Source organism: Sturnus vulgaris, chromosome 4 (assembly GCF_052056855.1).
Source record: "Sturnus vulgaris isolate bStuVul1 chromosome 4, bStuVul1.hap1, whole genome shotgun sequence".
Classification (NCBI taxonomy): domain Eukaryota; kingdom Metazoa; phylum Chordata; class Aves; order Passeriformes; family Sturnidae; genus Sturnus; species Sturnus vulgaris.
This window is the reverse complement of record NC_142246.1, coordinates 73,311,477-73,331,791: the sequence shown is the minus strand read 5'-3', so window position 1 is coordinate 73,331,791 and position 20,315 is coordinate 73,311,477. Positions and strand designations below refer to the sequence as shown.

At 51.3% G+C, this 20,315-nt stretch overlaps 1 protein-coding gene across 3 annotated transcripts in view; it reads left to right on the top strand.

The window, feature by feature from the left end:
* Nucleotides 1-16,580, top strand: part of SEPTIN11 (septin 11) — a 42,192-nt gene extending 25,612 nt beyond the window's left edge. The window contains exons 4-10 of one of the 3 annotated variants that reach the window (XM_014884924.2): nt 301-487; nt 2,136-2,297; nt 3,859-3,955; nt 4,838-5,006; nt 8,003-8,135; nt 8,545-8,732; nt 15,600-16,580. In XM_014884924.2, coding sequence (XP_014740410.1) covers nt 301-487; nt 2,136-2,297; nt 3,859-3,955; nt 4,838-5,006; nt 8,003-8,135; nt 8,545-8,732; nt 15,600-15,615 — 952 coding nt within the window. In that variant the 3' untranslated portion in view covers nt 15,616-16,580. Of the gene's footprint in view, nt 1-300; nt 488-2,135; nt 2,298-3,858; nt 3,956-4,837; nt 5,007-8,002; nt 8,136-8,544; nt 8,893-11,821; nt 11,985-15,599 lie in introns of those variants that run through there. The other 2 variants (XM_014884923.2, XM_088164345.1) reach the window with 2 other exon arrangements.
* Nucleotides 16,581-20,315: the final 3,735 nt, after the last annotated feature.

Here is a 20,315-nt window from a genome sequence, read left to right as displayed (position 1 = left end):
CTGACAGGCTTCAGTTCCTGAAAACTCCCTCTTATCTTGTGACTGTCCCTTCTCTCTTTTAAGATGATGAGATTTTGGACAAGCTAGGGGGTAGGTCATGATTTCATGTTGAGATTTTTTTATATTAGATGATTTTCAGAGAGATTGACAGAGCAGCAGCTGAAACTTGAATTGGAGGCACTGCCAAAGGCGTTGTTTGTCAGGGTAGCAGCCTCGTGTGGTTTCCACACACCTGAAGTGGAGAGCTGAGTATCCATCAGTGTGATGCCAGCAGGCAATTCCCTGCTTTTGTCTCTGCAGCTACAAGCCTATAGTGGAATACATTGATGCCCAGTTCGAAGCCTACCTGCAGGAAGAGCTGAAGATCAAGAGATCCCTGTTCAATTACCACGACACGCGCATCCACGCCTGCCTCTACTTCATTGCTCCCACCGGACACTCGCTCAAGTCCCTGGACCTGGTCACCATGAAGAAGCTCGACAGTAAGGTACTTGTGCCTGGGTCACCACGGCCCTGCAGTGCTGTCATTGTCTTGCCATCTGCTCTGGAAAATAAGGGCTGGATTCGTTAGTGGGGAATTGCAGACAAAAGGTGGGAGAAGTGTACCTTGGGCAAGCTGCTGCATTGTTCTGCTTCACATGCTGCAGAGATTGATTGGGAGTTTGGATTCCTGCTCCTTTCCAGCTCTGCCTCAGGTAGGGAACTTGGCCATGTGCTCCCCAGCTAATCTTTCGAGTCAATAAAGACAGTTCAGGTCGTCTTTCTAGTGAGTGAAAAACAAATGGAAGTGCTGTGTCTGCTCACTCTGACCACATCCAGCTAGACAAAACCAGTGCTTTGATCTGCTATGGCAAATGTAGTGCTGTTCTGTCATGTCATAAACAAGAATCTGAATAAATATGTTACTTGGCATCTGCTTTTCCGGTACCCCCACGGGCTTGGTTTAAAGGAGATTGCACCTCTTCTAGGAAAAATAACTGAGGTACAAATGTAGAGCCTGAGTAGCTAAAGACTGAGCCTTCTCTGTGCTCCTTTCCATCATGATTAAGCAATTTAAATCAGCCCACTGTGCACCTTTGGCTCATTGGATCCTGATTCTGCAGGACATCAGTGATGACAGTGGTTCTTTGTTTCCTAGAGAGGCCAATCGATTGGGTTTTATGTGGTGATGCAGAAAGTTCCTTGCCTTCTTCAACTGAAAATAAGGTTATGGAGATTTATCCCAAGTGAGCTAATTGACATTCCTGTTCTATCTTTTGGCCAAAGGGGATTTAATAACTCCAAACAGAATTAAGTGATGTAATAGAAAAGGATTTTCAAGTACTGTAGTTAAAATCCCTCCATACAGGTCGATATTACTGTTAGCCTCAGTACAATTTCTCTCTGCCTTTGCAGAGAAAAGCAGACCTGCAAGATCAAAAGCAGAAACTGTCCCTCTGGAGGGAGGAGAAAGGGAAAGAAGGCAGGATCTTTATCCTTGCCAGCAGCCTGTCTAGGGAAGAGAGTCAGTAGCTAATTGTTCATCTCAGAGCTGTGCAGGGAGGAGTGAACCCTGGTCCTGCAGTGCACTGGTGTCCAGGGGCACATGAGGGCACACAGGTGGGGGAAGTGTGCCTGTGTTGCTGCCAGCCCCTGTCCTGTGTGTGTCCCAGGGCTGCATAGGGACCATCTGCTTCCACCTCCTGTGGGGTGACAGCAGCTCTGCTGCCCCTCTGGTGTCCCTGGTGACATTCCCAAAGCCAGGGCCCGTGACAGGCTGTAGTCTGAGCATGGCTCCTGCTGTAATCCAGCCAGCTGCTGTACCAGGGGATGTGCAGAGATGGTCATTTCCTTTCTTATTTTTTTGGAGCAGCTCATAATAATTTCTGACAGCATTTCCTGTCCAGCCAATTCGGATGAGGAGGGGAGTGTGACAGGACAGGAAATAGCATGTTGCCAAATTGCATTTGACTTCTTTCTAAGGCCTTCATCTCTGCTGCCTGGACATCCTGCCTGAGGTGGTGCTGCCGGCCGCAGCAGCCCCAGGGAAGTTAATCTGTGGCACTTCAGGGCTGTCACTGCATGCCCTGCTCTGTCCTCTCCCAGTGACACAGCCTGTGCAGTCCTGTACACGGAGGTGCTGTCCTGTCTTGCAGGTGAACATCATCCCCATCATAGCCAAGGCTGACACCATTGCAAAGAACGAGTTGCACAAGTTCAAGAGTAAAATCATGAGCGAGCTGGTCAGCAACGGCGTCCAGATCTACCAGTTCCCAACGGACGAGGAGACGGTGGCCGAGATCAATGCCACCATGAGTGTATGTTATCTGGGGGGGCTGCTGCCCTTGCTTTGCCTGGGCCTCTCCTTCATGGCCGTGCTGTGCCTTACTTGGCTTTAAAGCTGCAATTTAAGCCTGGACATGAGCCTGGCCAGAAGGCTTTTGGGGGCTGGAGATGGCTGGTGTGCTAAGTTTCATTGTGTGCCAAGCACTTCTCCCCTGCTGCAGTTCTCACATCCTTCCCCTGCTGCAGCATTCCCGCCTGGGGGAAGGAAGAGGATGGGAGGCAGAGAGCTGAGGTTTGGCTTTCCTGTCCCACTCGGAGCTCAGTGGGGGTGATTCATTCCCTGCCGCCTTTGTTTGGGTTTCCGGTGGGAGTGGGGCACCACCACTGATGGTCACAGGGCCTGTGGCCGTCAGGCTGTCACCTCCTCCCCTGCCTCTAGGAACAGGATGGGACTGAGGGCACTCAGGGCTAGACCAGACCAAACATTTTCGTGGGGTTTACCAAGGGAAGCAGCTGTTTGCCACGGGCCTGACCCAGGGTGCAAAGGGAAGAGCCTGAGCTCAGGGTTGCTGGCAGTGAGGTGTTGATTGGCCCCAAGAGGATGTGCCAATCCTAAAGCAAGTGCACTCAGATTAAGCTACTTGAAGGCTGTTGTGAGTTTTCCTGATCAATGGCTTGTAGATGGACAATTATCCAGCTGAATATCAGAGCCTATCCATGGCTCCCTATTGTCTCTTTCCCTGTCTGTGTGTTCTGAGCACAGAGAAGCTGGCACAGAGAAGGGATGTGGCTCTACCAGGGTGCATTGTGGGCAGTGTTCTGCCTTCCTCAAGTGCAGCCTGGCTGCTGGGAAACCCCTTTGCCAGATAGTCCCATCTCCTCTGCCCTGACATTTTCTCTTCCCACCCAGCCTGTGACCACAGCTTGGCTGACACTGCTCCTGTTCGCAGAGTTTTCCCCCAGCCCCTTTGGATGCTGTTAAGGCAGGGAGAGTTCCACAGGGCTGGGCTGGCAGCTGAGGCTTCAGCAGCCACACTTCTGGGAGTAGGTCCCAGATTGTCACCACCACACCCATGGAAAGACCTGGACCGAGCAGAGCCCCATGACTCAGACGTGTCAGCCCAGGGCTGGGTCAGCTCTGCTCTTCCCCTTGCTCACAGTTTTGCCCTGTTTAAGAGGAAGCATTAGCAGTTCCTTGTAGCAGCAAAATCCCCCTGAATTTTGAACCTACCTTCCTTGAGAGGATGTAATTTTTTTTTTTAAATTGTTTTCATCGTTCTTTTTTCCTTGGTGTTCAAATTCAGTTCCAGTTTGTAAGACTTGTTCTGTGTTTAAGACAGTAGTGCTTTGTAATTAAATGGAAAATATGTACATGTCTTGTATTTTTAGGACTTGAGAATTTTGGCCTTTAAGTCTCATCAGGTTTCTCATCCAGATTGTCCTGTTGCTCTTCCTAAAACGCCAGACAAATTGCCAAGACGTTTAAACAACTCAAATCTAGCAGAGCTGCCCCAGTAAACAGCTTTGTTGAGAAACAATCCCTGGCAAGGCAGCAAAGGAAATCGCTGGCCTCACTGTCCCTTTCCTTTGCAGGTCCACCTTCCTTTTGCCGTGGTTGGCAGCACTGAAGAAGTGAAGATTGGCAACAAGATGGCAAAAGCCAGGCAGTACCCCTGGGGTGTGGTGCAGGGTACGTCACCAGGGGCACAAACAATTCTCCTCCTGTCCCCTTCTGGTCCAAGACACTTTGGTCTTTGGATGGCCCTTACTGAAATCTGCCTTGAGAAAGCACAGCTTAGATCTGAACATGGAGCCAAAAGCTCCTGTCTGCAGGAGGGCACAGTTTGGCCAGGGCACTGTTTGCAGCCCAGGCTCTACTGAGGCTGCCAAAAATACAGAGCTGATCCTTGCTTTCCAACCAGCACTGAGAAGTACAGGATTGAGATGGTGATGATCTCCTTGTGGCTTCATTTGTGTATCTCACTGGAGAATGGCCCAGGAAGCTGCAGGGCATCATTCACAGTGCAATTCTGCAAAACTCTCTGGCTTCTCAGTAATGCCAGCTGACCCTGAGGCAGCTTCAGAGACCTCAGCTGTACTCACCAGAGGATGATACTGGGAAAAACAGTTAGGAAAGAAATTAATGTGTTTGGGAGGTCTTGGACTTGACCTGTATCCTGCTGGGTTCTTGCTGTTCCCAGAAAACTAATACCAGACAGTTTGAGATTCAGTTTAGACTTGGCCTGTGCGAGCCCCTGTGAGTGCCAGGATTTCGAGTGGGTTTGAGTGGGAAGTGAGATCCTGTGAGCAAACGGATCATCACCTTGCTGGTGTGAAAATGGATGGGGAGATGGGAGCCCTGTGACAGATGGGCAACACACAGATCCTGCAAATCCAGTGCAGGCCTTGAACTCGGGCCCGTGCTGGCGTGGGATGGCTGCAGCCCCAGTTCAGCAAGGCATTTTTGATTTGGAGTTGTGCTTGTGTGCCTGAACAACTTGGAGGTTTGCTGCACTGGGGCCCAGCTGCCGGGTTTCACGTTGTCTCTGTGGCTGTCGTGTCGTTTGTGCAGTGGAAAATGAAAACCACTGTGACTTTGTGAAGCTGCGGGAGATGCTGATCCGAGTGAACATGGAGGATTTGAGGGAGCAGACGCACACCCGGCACTACGAGCTCTACCGGCGCTGCAAGCTCGAGGAGATGGGCTTCAAGGACACGGATCCAGACAGCAAACCTTTCAGGTAGGGACCTGCAGCTCAGGGGCTGCTCTGCCTGCACTTCCAGGCAGGACAAGTGCAGCCCTTTCCATGTGCCAGGAAGGTGGCCCATGTGTTGGGTGATCTTTGGAGCCTCCTGGAGCTCTTCACATCTGGTCCAAGGTGAGCTGTGAGGAGGGTGCCAGGGCCTCATGCCTGAGGTTTGGCTCATTACTGAGCACATAGTTCATTCTGTCAGACAGCTTTATTGGTCTGCAGCCCAAGCCCTTAGCCAGGGACAACAGCTGTGTGGGAATGGGAGAGGGAGTGTTTGTTTTCTCCTTCATTTCCTGTTTCCCATTCCTCCCCAAGTTTTCCCCAATAAGTGCACCCCCTGCCTCACAGCATCCCACGTTCCTCTCTGCCTCCTGGGGAAGGCAGTCTGGATTCCAGTGCCCTGCTGGGGCTTTGCCCCTGTGACACAGTGTCAGGGGGTTGCCATTGCTTTGGGGTCTTATTCCTGACTTGCTGAGTTGATGCAGCTGCACTTTTTCTGCAGCAGAAACTCTGCTGGAATCAGTCAAGCCCAGTGTTCTGTTACTAAGTCCAAGTGTGAAGCTTTATTGGATTTCCTTTCTGGAGAGCAGTGGCTTAAGATGGGCTCAGCCCTTCCTTTGGAGGAATCTGAGGAATTTCCATTGCTTCCTGTACACGAGGCCTCTTTTGACCAAGCTATAAGTAGAAAGGAAATGAAAATGTACAGAATTTCTCCATCTGGTACGTGCTGGTTGAGAGCAGTTCACTCTGGGTGCCTTTTCCCTCCAATAAACAAACAAAACCTATGATCCCAAGCTGTTTGGCTGAGGCTGATGTATATCTGAAATGAGGGAGACAGTTCCTCTCTGAGCTCAGGGATCAAAAGGATGCTTTTCCCTGCATCCTAGCCCCAGGAGCCACAGGAACTGCTGCTCTTCAGCCAGCTTGCATCATCCAGGAGCAAGGGAGCCTTTGGCAAATCCCAGGGGGAGCAGGGCAGGAGGTCCCAGCAAACCATGGGTGCTGTGTAGGGGCTCGTGTGAGGTGTGGAAAAGGAGGACTGGTGATGTCTGAGACCCCTGCCTTGCCTGGCCAGGCTGCAGGAGGTCAGGAGGGAGCACCAGGATCCCAGCAGCTCCATGAAATGGGGTCTCTCTGCACAGAGACCCTTCTGCTGTCCTGTGCCTGTTGTGGGCTGGATTCTCTGCTGCTCTGGTTAAGCTTTTCAAAATTCTCTTTTTCCAAAGAGTATTATTTGCCAGGGCATCCTTCACTGTGTGGGGGCGTGTTGGGAAATGAAGTTACTCTTGTAATTTAGGCTCATATGTTTGTGTACTTAAAAGCCAATTCCCTTGTCATCTTTGCCTGTGAGAAGCTGCAGGGATCCCAGTTGGTTTGGACTGTTATTCCTTAGGGCTGTAATTGGTTTTTTTCACATGCAGCCTGGGAGTTGCCAGGCCAGTTTATCTGAGAACTTGGCTCCTCTGGAAGTCAGAGTCACTGCAGCAGAGAATTAAGCTTTGAACCTGGGACAATCTAACAGGAAGCCCCTGCCCCTCTCACTCCTGCCAGGCTTTTCCTGCTTGCCCATCACGGAGCACTGTGCTTTTGGAACTGAGCTTTGGAAGAAGTGGTTTGCAGTCCAGGATCTGATGAGCCACATGCAGAGCTTTGCTTTTCACTCTGTGAGGCTCTGCTGCTCCCTAGGACTGTGTGTCACTAATTGCAGATTCAGTTTGTGCTCGCTGAGCAACAAAGGCTCACCTGCCCTCAGGCTTTGCCAGATCCTTCAGAAGGGCTTAGGAATTTAAGTTTCAGTGTCCACAGAGGATTAATAAATCCAACACTGAATTCTAGAGAGATTTGTTTTGAGTCTCCTGAAGTCTGTGTGCTGCCAGAGGTCTGGTTCTGCACTTAGCTGAGAATCAAAAGATGCCTCTTGCCCTGCTCTCCCACAAAAGGATTTTTGTCATTTTTAGAATCAGTATTTTTGCTTCCATGTGTAGGAAGCTGGTGTGGTCATGTGGAATGGTGTGATTTCTCTGGGGCTGTGCCAGTGCTGTGCCAGAACAGCTCTGGGCATCCTGTCTGGAGAGTATTTTAGGAAGTAACTGAAGTGCCTATTAATTAGCAGAGTTAAATACAAGGCTTGGGATAATCTGACAAGTTGTGTTCCCCAGCTCGATATTGCATCCCCTAAAAAAATGCCCAACCAATAAAAAAAGCCATCAAAATCCCCAACACTGCCAGGAAAAGCAAAAGCTTGACTTTATTGGAATTGGGATATTCCAGTGGCCCAATGGTTAACGTGTTCCTTAGGCACACAGATGCAACGTGTCCGTGTGACTTCAGTGGAGTTTTCATTTTAAAAATGTGTCATCAGAAAAGCCTCTTGGGGGAAATAGTTATCATTCCCACGCTGTCATTATGGCTGGGCTATCCAAATCCATTTAAGGAATAAAACAAAGGAGGAATTTGACATCCAGAGTTCTTAAGAGGCTTTAAAAATCTCAGAGACAACTTGGACCACGTATTTTATGTCCCAAATCTCCATTGCCTGTCTCGGTGCTGGGGAAATTAAGGAATGTTAAGGAGCAGAGGGGGAATGAGGGAATCCAGTAATGTGTTTATTTGAAGGAGAAAGGCTGCTGATGGTTTGGAAAGGCCAAAGGAGAAAGGGAGGTGTCCCTCGATGGATTTATCTAAATCAAGCCCCTGATCTGCATCTGTTAGCAATGAGCAGTGAAAATGAGTTCAGCTCTGTGTCAGTGTCGTGCTTAATGAACTCCACGGGGGCAGATTTCAGCCCGGGTGAGCTACACAAACCTTGCTGGGTGATGCACGGCGTCCTGAGCAGGGATTTTCCTCCCACTGCTGCCACCTAGCAAGCCGGGACGGGTTGTGTTTTGTGACAAGACAACCTAAGGGCCCGGGTCTCCCAAGTCTGGAAGCTGATGGCTGTGCTTGAAACACTGCTCTGACCAGGTCTGGTGTGTTTTTCACAGTCTCCAAGAGACTTATGAAGCGAAGAGGAACGAATTCCTGGGCGAACTGCAGAAGAAGGAGGATGAAATGAGGCAGATGTTCGTGATGCGAGTGAAGGAGAAGGAGGCAGAGTTGAAGGAAGCAGAGAAGGATGTGAGTGTACTGTGACTCCGAGGGCTCTGTGTGAGGGTTTGGGGCAGGGCTGTCACACAAATGTCCTGTTGGGGCTGCTCCTCAGCCTCCTGGAGGAGCCTGTGCTGCTGCAGAGGTGCAGACACGAGTGCAGCCCTCAGTGCCCAGCTTCCCTGGCTTTGCTGCTGCCTGATGGAATCCACGAGGTGCAGAGCTCTGAGGGATGGAATATGGGGGTGTGGAAATGTGGGAATTCCCACCCTCTGCGTGCCAGTGGGTGCTAACTGCAGGCCTTTTCCCACAGAGTCAGGCAGGCTGGGCACAGGGAGGGCTCAGTGCCTGCAGGAGCACTTTGGGGCATCATTACCTGTAAATGAGGGTGAAACGTGCTCCTCTTCCCAGCCAATTCTCCTTGTCTCTGTCCCGACAGCTCCACGAAAAGTTTGACCATCTAAAGAGGACTCACCAAGAAGAGAAGAAAAAGGTGGAAGACAAAAAGAAGGAACTTGAGGAAGAGCTGAGCAACTTTCAAAAGAAGAAGGCAGCAGCTCAGCTATTACAGTCACAGGCTCAGCAGGCAGGGTCTCAACAAACCAAGAAAGACAAGGACAAGAAAAAGTAAGCGGATGTCACCCACACCCTTTGTAGGGTTTGCTACAAGTTTTGGGAGGTTGTTTTTTTTCTTTCTTGCTGCATGTCTGTATTTGCTTTTCCCCATTACCAGACTGGAAACAGGCTTTTTCTCAGCCTGATCAAATAAAATATTTTTTTTTCTAAAGGGTGGGCCAGGGACATGATCTTAATTTTTCTCTAGAAGAGTACCTTCAGATTTTATGTTCAAGTCTGACTGGCGTGGGAGAGCAATTGAATGGTGGAGGTTTGATTTGTGATCTATCCAGCATCTTCTGGAGCTATGGGATGTTCTGGACTCAGATTTATCTGCCTGAGCCAGAATTATTAAGGGAATTGCCACCCGTCCTTTCTTTCACTGGTAGTCTCCAGTTCCCATTCCTTTAGGTTCTAGTTGTAAGTAGAAGTAAATTAGAAACCAAAACCACCATGTTATTTTTACATGGGGAATGCTAGTGCCAAAAGTGATTACTCAGAAGGTTGCTTTAAAGACAAGAGGCTTTGGTTTTGTATTTTTTTAGAAAAACAAACTCCTATGGTACCGTAATTGCAGTTAAATGGCATTTGTGGTTGTATCAAGTTGACATAATAAGCTAAGAAACCCTTTTAGTCAAGATCATGGCACTGTTTTTTACTATTTTATATTCCTGTCCTAAGAGTGTAATCCTTTACTCTCCACTGGTTTTTTCCATTCCTAGTAAGAGGGTGCTCATGCAAGTCCTTTGTGAGTCACCTGTGCTAAGGGTGCTTAGTTGGTACCTTCCATTGGGAAAGCTGAGAATGCAGCAAATCTCACTGGAAAACACTTGGTTAACCCACACACAAAAACGACAGTTCCACGCTGCTTTCACTGCCCAGGAGAGAGAAGGGGGGGTGTTCCTTAGAGTAACCTGGCTGATGAACACCCAGCTGTCACCCCTGGAGGGGCTGAGTGCCAGCAGGGACGTGGCTCAGACACCGGTGTGTCCTGTGCCAGCCTGGCCTGAGCTGCGTGGCAGCTGCAGCTTTTGGGGTTTTGCAGCTTTTCCAGCCTCTGTGTGTGTGCCCCAGTCTCTGCTGCTGCCCAGGGAAGGTGGGGAGGGCCTGGGCTGGTTCCTCAGCTGATGTAAATTGATGTAGCTCCCATGGAGCTGTGCTGCTCGATGCTGGCTGAGGACGTGGCCACGGGCCCCCACCGGGATCCATGGGGTGCTGTGTGCTGCGTGCCCTGCTCCAAGGGGAGAAATCCTTACAGACCACACCCAGGGGTGTCAGCCTGAGCACTGCAAGCAGTAAGTGTCACAGCTAAGGCCCAGGCAGGCTGGAACACCCCTCTCACCTGAGAGCTCTGACATGGTGAAGCGTTCCCTAAGAAAACCAGCAAGTTTTGGAGACCCTTTTCCTTCTCTCTCAGAGTCGGTAGCCTGATATTTTTATAACTGTGCAGTCAGGTTTTTTCATGTCTTAGCTGTAGCACCAGTGCAGTACAGAACGGTCTGGGGAGTTGTGTCCCTCTGGGTGGTCAGTGTGAGCTCCTGTTTGGTTCCAGCATGGTGGGTGAGGCAGGGCTGTTCCCAGTGACTGTGACAAACACAGGTTCTGCTTTGCTGCTGCATTCACAGAAATCCAGCCTTGAGGAACATGCCCGTGTTTTAGTGTGTCCTTGTGTCGCTCCACGCCAGGTGCTGTACCTGCTGCAGGTGTTCTCTAGTGACAGAGTTACTAACAGAGGCTGTGAAGGGAAATGCTGCTGCTCCTGCCTTGTAGCTCACCTCGGTTTTCTGAAGGCTCTGAGTTTCTCCTTGCACTCTAATGTGGAGCTGCAGTTGGTGTAGTTAAGGCTTCCAGCCTCTCTCTCTGCTGCCGTGGCCCCTGGAGCTTCTTGTGCAGTTGCCAGAGGAAATCCTTGCTGTGCCCGACCCTTGCAGCCTCCCCACAAAGTTATTAATGGGAATGCTGTCTTTTCTCAAGGTGGGATCAGATTTTTCCAATTTGGACAACAGAGACTTTCCACTGTGCTGTGCATGCCTGAGGGAAGGCTCAGGGTGAAATCTGCTGCTGGCCTGACTCCATGAGGGAGAGCCTGGCCTTCCTGATTTCCAGACTATTCCTCCAGAAATTCTCTAGCTTCTACTCTTTTATCTGCAATGTTTGGGGCTCTGGCCTGACAGCAGCAGGGTTTGGGGACAGCACAGCTGTGTCCCTGAGGCACTGAAGGGTGGCTGCAGAGCAGACTCAGGCACTTGCTGGGACGTGGGCTGAGCACACTGACCGAGCCCCTGTGCTTCCAACCTGACCAGTGTGGAGGCAGCTCCTGGCCACAGACCCAGTGGCCAAGGCAAGCAGCCTCCTGGTGCTGCCTGCTGCTGCCTAGATGGCCACATGCCTCAACACGTGCTGTGCTGCTGCTGCTCATGCACAGCCCCCCAGGAGCCAGGACCATCTGTTTGGGTTCTGGCTCAGTTTATTTAAAGCTGCTTCTGAAAGCCAAGTGTAAAACTTTTTCTTTTTTTTCAGTTTCCTTTCTACTTAAGTTTCCAGTCCAGTGTGCCTGGTGTGGCCATCAGGGGTCATGCTCATCCCACAGCACTCCCTGAGCTGCAACATCCGTGTCAGGGCCTGGCCCAAGACCCTCTTTAAAGAGGGCTTTGGTGGTGCCTGGAGGATGTGACCTGGCTGTGCAAGCCCAAGTGCTTGGAGACATCCTGATGTCCAGGTGTGAGATAGCTGAGTTCCCCTCTGCAAGCCCAAGCTTGGCCAGCTGCAGCCATGTCCCAGCTGGGAACAGATGATCCCTAAAGCCACCGAGGGCTGCCCTGACAGGCTGTGACCTGGACTGGCCTGCAGGGCTGGCTGCTCAGCACCTCTGTCCCCACAGTTTTTCTTTTTCCTTTTGCTTGTCTTAGGCCAGAGTAGAGCCCAGCCTTGAGGTTGAATCTCTTTGTAATCCCATAATCCATCTGCATGCCCACCCACCGGAGCGGGTTGCTGGTGTTGGCTCTCCTGGCTTTCTTTCTTTTTTTTTTTTTTTTTTTTTGCATTTTGAGTTCCATTAGTGCTAACTTTTTTGTTTTTTGTTCTGTTTTTTTAACTTGCAGTGCAAGCTTCACATAAAGCCTGTCGAGCCAAGGATGTTCCTGCATTCACCTGCTTTTGCAGTAATGTGTCTCTGCCATCTGTTTTCTTTTTATATTTTTTTTTTCCATTTTTTAACATGAATAACTATTAACTCATCTAATAACATAGTGGGAACAAGAAGGAAGAGGGATTGGGTGCAGGACTGACTGCGAGTGGAAGTTCAGGGGTGGGTGGAGGGACGAGGTAATGATGATACCATGTATTTTTTCTCATCAAAACCATCAGCAGTAAATTATTTTTGGTCCCCAGTCTGAACAAAGAGTCAGAGTTGGATGTCAGCAGCTCAGGTATTGACCGGCTCAGGTGTCCCCAGTGCTGCTGGCTGCAGGATTCACCAGCCCCAGGGAATGAGTGTTGCAGCAATGTCCCAGCCAGCCCGGCCCGTGGCTGAAGCTGGAGCCGAGCCTGCCCCACATTCCCCGAGGAGCTGATGTGCTGCAGCAGCCCCAGCCCCTGCCAGGGAGAGGGAGGGGGGTGTGTGTAGATAACCAAGTGTAACTGACCTTGCATGCCGTGACATTTGCATGATAATTGCTATTAGTTCCTCTTCTGTGCTGTCTGCCCTGGCCCTGCTGGCCTGGGCTGGCCTGGTTTTCCAGCCTCCCTTGCAGCTCACTAGAGCAGCTGTGGCTGCCTTGGGGAAGGAGCATTCCCAGCACTGCTCTCCCTGCACTATTTGCCTCAAAGCTTTGGAACCTCCCTTAAAATCCTGCCTGGTTTCCAACAGGCAGGATCTTAGAATCCAATGCCTGGGCAGGGGGAAGACAGAGCTGCCAGCATCCTCGTGGAGCTTCCAGGTGCATGCCTGCACAAACCTAAATACACACTACTTGCAAGGCTGTGGGGTGCAGAATTCCAGGCCAAGGGAGAGAAGGTGCCTGGGCACGTGGTGGCCAGCCCAGGCTCTGGAGCAGCAGCAATCATGTCCCATTCAGGTGTCCTGGAACATGGCAAGGAGATGTAGCATCAGCCAGGCCTGGCTCTCTGGCCAGCACACAATGCAAGTGGCTCTCTTTAAAGTGCTTTTTCCATGCCTTTGCTTTCAGACAGAATCTTTCCCTTCCTTCCCAAGGACTGGTGGGCTGTGCTTACCCTGTGACTCCTGGATTTCTTCCTCTGCCAGTGCACAGCCAGCACTTCCTCTGCTCCTTCTTTAAAGCCCTCTTACACAAAATTCTTCCTACTAAGTCTCCCTCTGCAGCTGTTTGCCTGCTTCCAGCTGGAATTTCTCTGGGGGGAAAAAAAAAGGCAGAATTCTCACTTATTTAAATCACTTTTTCCTCCAGTGTTGGACTGGGAAGTGCTTGGAGGTTAGCTTATGGGTTGTCTTGCATTTTAACCCTCACTGTTTAAACATGGCTTTAGGAAGAGGATATCTATGTACCTTGTCTTGGACAGTCAGCAAGAATGGATAAATGAGCTGCAAATACAACAACTGGCCTTCTAATTTTTTCTTTTTTTTTTTAAATTTTTTTTATTACTATTATTTTGTTGTTGTTGTTTGGGTTTTCTTTCCCTCCTGGACTTGCCAACTATGCACTTTTCATCAGGTTAAATAGGTTTGCTGCAGGGTTGTTTGGAAAAATGAAATTCTGGTTCTTGTGGCTTCTGGCAAGCCCAGCTTTAAAATCTTGAGTTATGAAGGAAGAAGTTTGAGTTGTTTGCATGAGTTTTTTGCAGTCACATCCCATGCCCATCACCGAGTGCTCATGGCAATATGCTTTGCTTCAGCTGCCTCTGTGCATGTCCTCTTTTTAATTACCAGTGTTTTGTGCCAAGTAGAAAACTTAATTTTAACATTTATTTCTCCTGCTTCATTTAACAGCCCTTCAAGGGATGTTTAGCAGGAGAAATCAGCTGAGTTGAGCTTTTCCTTTATGACAGAAAGCTGTGGCCAAGTGCATTAGTGACTTTTTGGTTGAGTTTTTCTCCAGCAGAAAACAAGCTGTGTTGGAGAAACTGAGAATAAACCACAAACTTGAAGATGTCCAAGGTACTGTTTTGGTTTTTTGCCAAGGAGATGGCAGTGACTTTTCCCCCATCTCGAGCCCCTGGGCCATGTTTAACTTGTTCCTGCTGCTCTTGTTGCTTTTCTTTGCCCGTGCCTTGTTCCACAGCAGCCCCTGCAGTGCATGGAGTGAATGAGACCTCAGGTCTGGCTGGATGTGCTTTCACCTTTGCATGTAAGTACAGCAGGAGGGGACTGTGACCCTTCCTGCCCTGCTCCTGACAGCACACCAGCTCTGCTTTTCTGGGGGATTCTCCAGGCCCACTTAGTGCAAGTGGGCTGGTGAAAACTCCTCTAAAACTGCATGTTCCTGACAAGGTGGATTTCAGTCCTTAGGCTAGTACAAAGGAGCAGGAGGGCACGCTGAAACGTGCTTTTTCTGGGATGGTGATGTTCCCAGGGCATGAAACAAACCCCCAGGATGGAAGAGCAAAGACAATCCAGGTCTCTGCAGAGAGGGGGCACACTGGGTCTGGCAAGCAGTGGGACAGGAGGAGATGGAGAAGGGTTTGCTCCCCCAGAACCTTCCAGGGCTCACACAATTCCTTTCAGGGAGGGCTCTGAGCAGGAAGGTGCCCCTGGAGCTGGTGCTTGTGAAATGCATCATCTTGAAATGCATCTCCTGTGGCACTGCAGGAGCAGGGAAAGCAGGCACTGACACCCACCCCGGGCTCCTCTCCAGCTGGAGAGCTGCCACTGCTGCCACCCCTCCTCCGTGTGCTTGTGACAGCTGGCAGTGGCAGCAGGGACATTGGTGTCTCCCTGCAGCACGTCCATGGTAAACAGGGCCCGTTTGTGCAGGCACCTCTGCTTGTGCTTCTCCCAGACCATCCGAGCACAGATGGAAATGGCTTTTTGTGTGTGACCACATCAGATCTGTCCCTCTGACTCCAGTCCCCTGCCGTGGCCCTTCTGCAGGGCCCGGGCTGCACCTGCAGGCTGGCATATCTGAGGTGCTCTCACCAGCCTGTGCCAGCACGGAGCTCTGCTAATATGAAGGGGTTTTTTTAATTATCGGGAAACAAAGCTGTGAACAGCGGTAGAAATCTTGTATTTTTAATATCCTGATTGCCTTAAACCATAGATGTAGGACTTTATTACCTTGCTATTGGAAAATAACCCATGTTTGTAACTAAACAATTGTGTAACCTACATACAGTGTTAATGCAAATGATATGTATGCATCTGTTAGATATTGTCACTTTATTTGATGTTAAAATATTTCAGTTTTTTGAATTACAGATGGAATAATAACCTTATAGCATAAGCTCAGTTATTTCTTGTATATGCTTCAGGTTGCAGATCCAAATAGTGCCAACACTTGAAGTGGGGAGAGGAAATATATTTTTACCCAAGGCTTTGGTCTTTGCGTGGCCTTTGTGACGTTTGCTGCTGCTGCTGCTCTGTGGCAGGGCCACAGGAGGGACACCTGGCAGCCTCTGCTCCCCTGCAGGTTGTTCCGTGCCTTTGGGGTGCCTCTGTAGGTTCGTGCTGCTGTTTGTCAGTCGTTTCTTGTGGTGGCCATAAGCTTGTTCCCCACCTGAGCCGGTACCTGGGCAGCTCAGGCTGGAGTTGGTGTGTGTGACACCTGCCCAGTACATTCCTTCCCCCGTGACTTACGTTAAAATGTTGTTCCTCCTTTGTTTGTTCCCCGCCCCCCGTCCTCACTTTTTCATTTCAATTCTGAACCTCTGTTTCTTTTCTCTTCTGTTTTTTCTCTTTTTCTGTAGCTTCTTCTTTATGTAACGGTCACCTTGCCAAAGCCCCCACACCCCCTCTCCCAGTGGACCATAGGGCACTGGAAGAGCTGCGGATCCGGGCAGCCCTGGCACGAGAAGAGCCATCTCATTCCTCCATCACGCGTGTCCTCCTCTCCTTCCCCCTTTGTTCCCACCCGTGCGTCTGAGGGTGTGCTGTGCTGTGTGTCTGTGCGGGACCCGCCCTGTCCCGCTGCGGGCTCCGCCAGCGCCCCGGCTTCCAGCACTGCCAGAGGCAACTGCCCGAGGAGCTCGGCGCTCTCACACCTTGCTCCGGCTTAGTTGGACTTTCTTACCTCCCTGCCCATTTCCTTTTGCCACGACATGCACACACTGCTGGTGACACACAGAAACGACAGTGAGTGTGCATAGCTGGAGGATTTAATTTCTGCCTCGAGCCTGCCTGCTTTGGACACCACAGCTTCATCTCAAGGGCGTCCTGTGCTCCTCTGGCATGGCTGGAAATGTCTCCATGACCTGGTGATGTCCTCAGTGTGTCGCTGTGTGAAGGTGGATGTCGCATCCTGTGGCACTGCTGGAGCCTGTCCTGGACAGTCAAGGCCTTATTTTCTGGCTGTGCCCCGCCGTGGGCAGAGCAGGATTCTGGTTTTGTACAGCTGAGCTGCACTGGCTCAAACTTAGATCGAGGGCTTCGTTTTGTTCTCATGAAGCCTAATTAGTGATTATTTTTTTAATAGTCCTGAATGTGGGCAAATTGTTGAAATTTCTACCTTGTGTACTTTGGAAGTGAACTCAGTTGAAAAGCTTGAGAAGTGCCAAAGGATTGCTTGAAGGTAAAAACAAAACCTGTAAATGTGTGTAGTGACCTCCAGCTGGTTTGGGATGGATGGAAGGAGGCAGCCTGACCTCTTGGGATATTGTTTTGTGTAGAGTGATGCACTTTTAATTTCAACCGAATACTAGTGATTTATTCTTTGCATCTGTGAACCTCAATCAAGGAATTCCCCTCCTTTAGCCTGCCACGGTAAAGCTCCCCTGAGTTGGTCTGAGTTTAGCCTTTAGCAATGGGTGTGTGACATGCCAGCTGCTGAGGGGCTCTGCTGAAACCTGCTGGGGTTTGTTTTTTTCAGAAGCACATTATTTTGCAGCACTCTTCAGTGACAAGGGGCAGCTCCCTCCAGCCAGGTGGAAGGAAAACTGCCTTGTCCTGGAAACCTTTGCAACCAAAGAAGTGACTTCATGGATACACTCAGAAAGGTCATTGAGTGTTGGCCTCACATGTGCTGGTCCCGTTTGCCTGGTATGCAGCTGGACTTGCTGGCTGCTCCCCAGCCTGGAGGGCTGTGAATATTTGCACAAGTGTAGCTTGGGACAGCATTTGCAACCAGAGCCTGCCCTGCTCTTGAGGCTGCAGGGGTCTCCCACCAGAGGGCCAGGTCTGAAATTCTGCCTTCTTCAGGTCTGTTCAGTTCAGCCTTCCGAGCACAAAGCGGGGTCGAGGCCATTGCTGGATTAAACCTTGGCTGTGTCTGTCCCTCTCTTGCTCTGCAGAACTCTCTGGGTGTTTGTCTTAACTGGGGGCCTCCACTTGCAGGATGGGATCCCTGCATGCCCCGGGCCACCCATCCCTATCAAAAAGCCATGGCTTGAGATGCACATTTTCAGGAAAAAAATAGTGAGTAACCATGAAAATGCCTGAAAATAAGGATTTACCAGGCAGCCAAGAGCTGCTGGGGCTCAAGCCCCTGCTGTGCCTCCTGCAGGTCAGTGTCCCACACTAAGGTGGTCACTGCTGACTCAGAACATGCCTTGCCCATTAAATGCCCGGTTTAGTCTGCCTTTACTTCCAGTGGTGGCACCTGTGCCAGTCTGCAGTGGCCATTGCAGGTCCAAGGGCCTTGCTGTGGGCTGTGCAGCCATGGTAGCCTGCAGCTTGCCCAGCAGCCAGCCCAGCTGCTGGATGGCTCCTGCAGGCTTCTCTGGGACCCTGTTTCAGGGAGGGAATCCTCTCCTTATGTTCCCCTCAGTCCTTGCACCTTTTTGTTGTTGTTACTTCTAAACTCCAGCTAGAATTATTTTAAAAGCTTACTCTCAAGAGAAGGAGATGGGCACAACCCAAGTGCCCATACTCACACGGACTGCCTTTATTTTGCAGCTCCGTAGAGTTTTGCCGTGTTGGTGCCTTGAGTCCTGCTTGCACCTCTGGACTTCGTGTCTGCAGAAGGACAAAGTGGAGTTAGAGAAGGGCACTAATGGTAAATGGGATGGAGCAGCAGCGTGCCAGGTGAGAGGGAGGATCCAGCCCTGCTGCGAGCAGGAGGTGGCAGCACACGTCCTCTAGAGGTCCCCTGCAGCCCGAATTTATTTGTGAGTGTCAGCTCGATGGAGGTGCGTGCCGAACTGCCGGTCACCAAATCCTCTCAGCTGGACTCAGCTCCAAGGAAATGGGCTCTACTCATGGAGTAAACACGGAGTAGCTTTCTCACAGAGCAGGTGCTAAACTTCCCGGGTTTGCTGCCCCAGGTTCTTGAGGTGGACGGTGTGAGCAGCAGGTTCTGGGGTTTGTTTGGTTTTTTTAAAAGGTAAATTCAGGGAGAGCAGGTCCATGAGGAGAACAGTGACAGTGCGTTGGCGGTGGATACACGGCGGAGGGAACGGAGCAGAGGGCACGGACGCTGCCAGCGGTGTCTGTGGAACGAGGGGCGGAGCTGCCAGAGGCTGGTGGGGCTTTCCCACAGCCCAGGGCTGGGAGGAGGGATGGGGACGTGACCTTCAGCTGCTTCCTGCATGGCTGCAGCTCGTGGGGAGGAGATAGCACCGTGGGGGGGGGGGGGCTCAGGAAGGTTATTTGTCACCAAGTGTCCCCCAGCAGAGCTGGGAAAGCCACTTCATCCACTCCCAGCTGAAAAGTTGTGCTTTGGGGTTAACCCTTGTGTAGCTGCTGCAGATGCTCTCACATCTGGAGAGCAAATCCTTCAGGGCTCAGGGAAAGGCAGGGAGCAGCACAGTGTGTGAGGGTGAGCTGGGATTGCAGCTAAAGGCTTGGGAACAGGCAGAGTGTTCCACTGGGATGTGGCTGCTGTGCCCTGGGGAGCTCCCTGAGCTGGGGGCACGGAGCCAATGCTTGGGTTTGTGAGTGCAGTGGTTTTATCCCAGTGCTCCTGAGGGACATGCTGGGCTCCTGGCCTGCACTGCTCTGGGGCCCACTGGAGCACAGACCCTGTGCTGGCATCTGGGGCAGGTCTGTGATGGGAAGCACTGGGATGCTGTGAAGTTTGTGGGAAGGTCACTGAATGTGAGGAGTCCAGGGCATCAGGGAATGTTTTCCTGTGGGAAACGAGGAGCCCTGGCCGAGCTCCAGTACAGGCCTGTGTTCCAGCAGTGGGAGCAGCACAGAGCTCAGCCTGCTGCTGAAGGTGATGGGAGCCATGCAGGGTGGGGCTGGACGGGGCAGCTGCTGCACCTGCTGCAGGGAACAGCAAAGCCAAGGGGATGCTCTGGGATGCCACAGCCGGAGAGGTGCCCGCAAGTGTCCAGGGCCTCTGCCAGGACAGCAGGACGCTGCAGAGGTGGCTCACCCAGACCAGGCTTTGTGCCTGAGCCTTCTTGTGTTGGAGCTGCCTGGCATAAGGGAATTGGGGTGGGTTTGTGCACAGCACCAAGCAAATCAAACGTGTCTGTCTCTTTCTGCAGCCCCCCGGGGCTGGGCCATGCCTGTGTTTGGGAGTGGGGAGCAGGAAAGCTGCCTTGGAGCCAAGGAGACTCAGTCCTGCCTCTACTGGTGTTGGCTGCCCAGGGCTCACCAGGTCGGCCCTGTGGCTTGGCCAGCTCCAGGCAGCACAAAGAGACCAGGGAGGGTTCTGGGCAGTTGTGGGAGAGCCACAGTGATGTTGTTAATTGGGTGCATTTTGGAAGACAGAGCTCATCTCCCACAAGGCTGGGATGAGCTGGGGCTGTGCCCAGTGTGGGACAGTGCATGACCTGCTCCTGTCCTGTGGCTTTGGGGAGCAGGATTCAGTGACAAGGACACAATTACCTTCCCAGAGGGACACACAGCCATGGCTGCAGCACACCCGAGACAGCAAACTGCCCCAGCAGCACCCAAATCTCTCCTGAGGCCCAGCTCCCCTCTTTGCTGTCTCAGCCAGGCCCTGCCAGCTGGCACAGGCTCCCGTTCCCTCCTTGTGCCTCTGTGAGTGCCTGTGTGCTGGTGCTGCAAGCAGGGAAATGGGAATATGCCTTAAACGTGGGGATAAAGAGTGTGGGGAGGGGGAGAAGCCAGTGTAATTTAACTGGAACAGATGTGTAACATGCCGTGGGCTGGAAGCAGTGAGCCCCAGAACGGGGCATATCCTGCAGTCACAGGGTGCTTTGCCTAGGGGGTGTGCTAATGATACCTTGAGCCTGCTCAGCAGCCTGGCTTTGGAAAACTGAGCCGTGGGATGAGAAGGTCAGGGGCTGAAAATACTGTTAGGACGGCAGGAAGGGCTGGAAAGGAAGGAAGATACACACCCTGCTGAGAAATGTGGTCTTGAGGGGAATTTTTTGAGCCATGGCAGGAAGAAGCCAGAACCCAAGAGAAGGCTGTCCTGGTGGACTGCTGCAGTAAGATGGCACCTTGGAAGGCAGGGAACAGGAGGGGGACAGAACAGGGGACATGGAGCAGTGTCCCAGCCAGGCACTCAGCCTGGAGTGAGGAGCACCAGAGCCAGGGCTCAAGCTGGCACT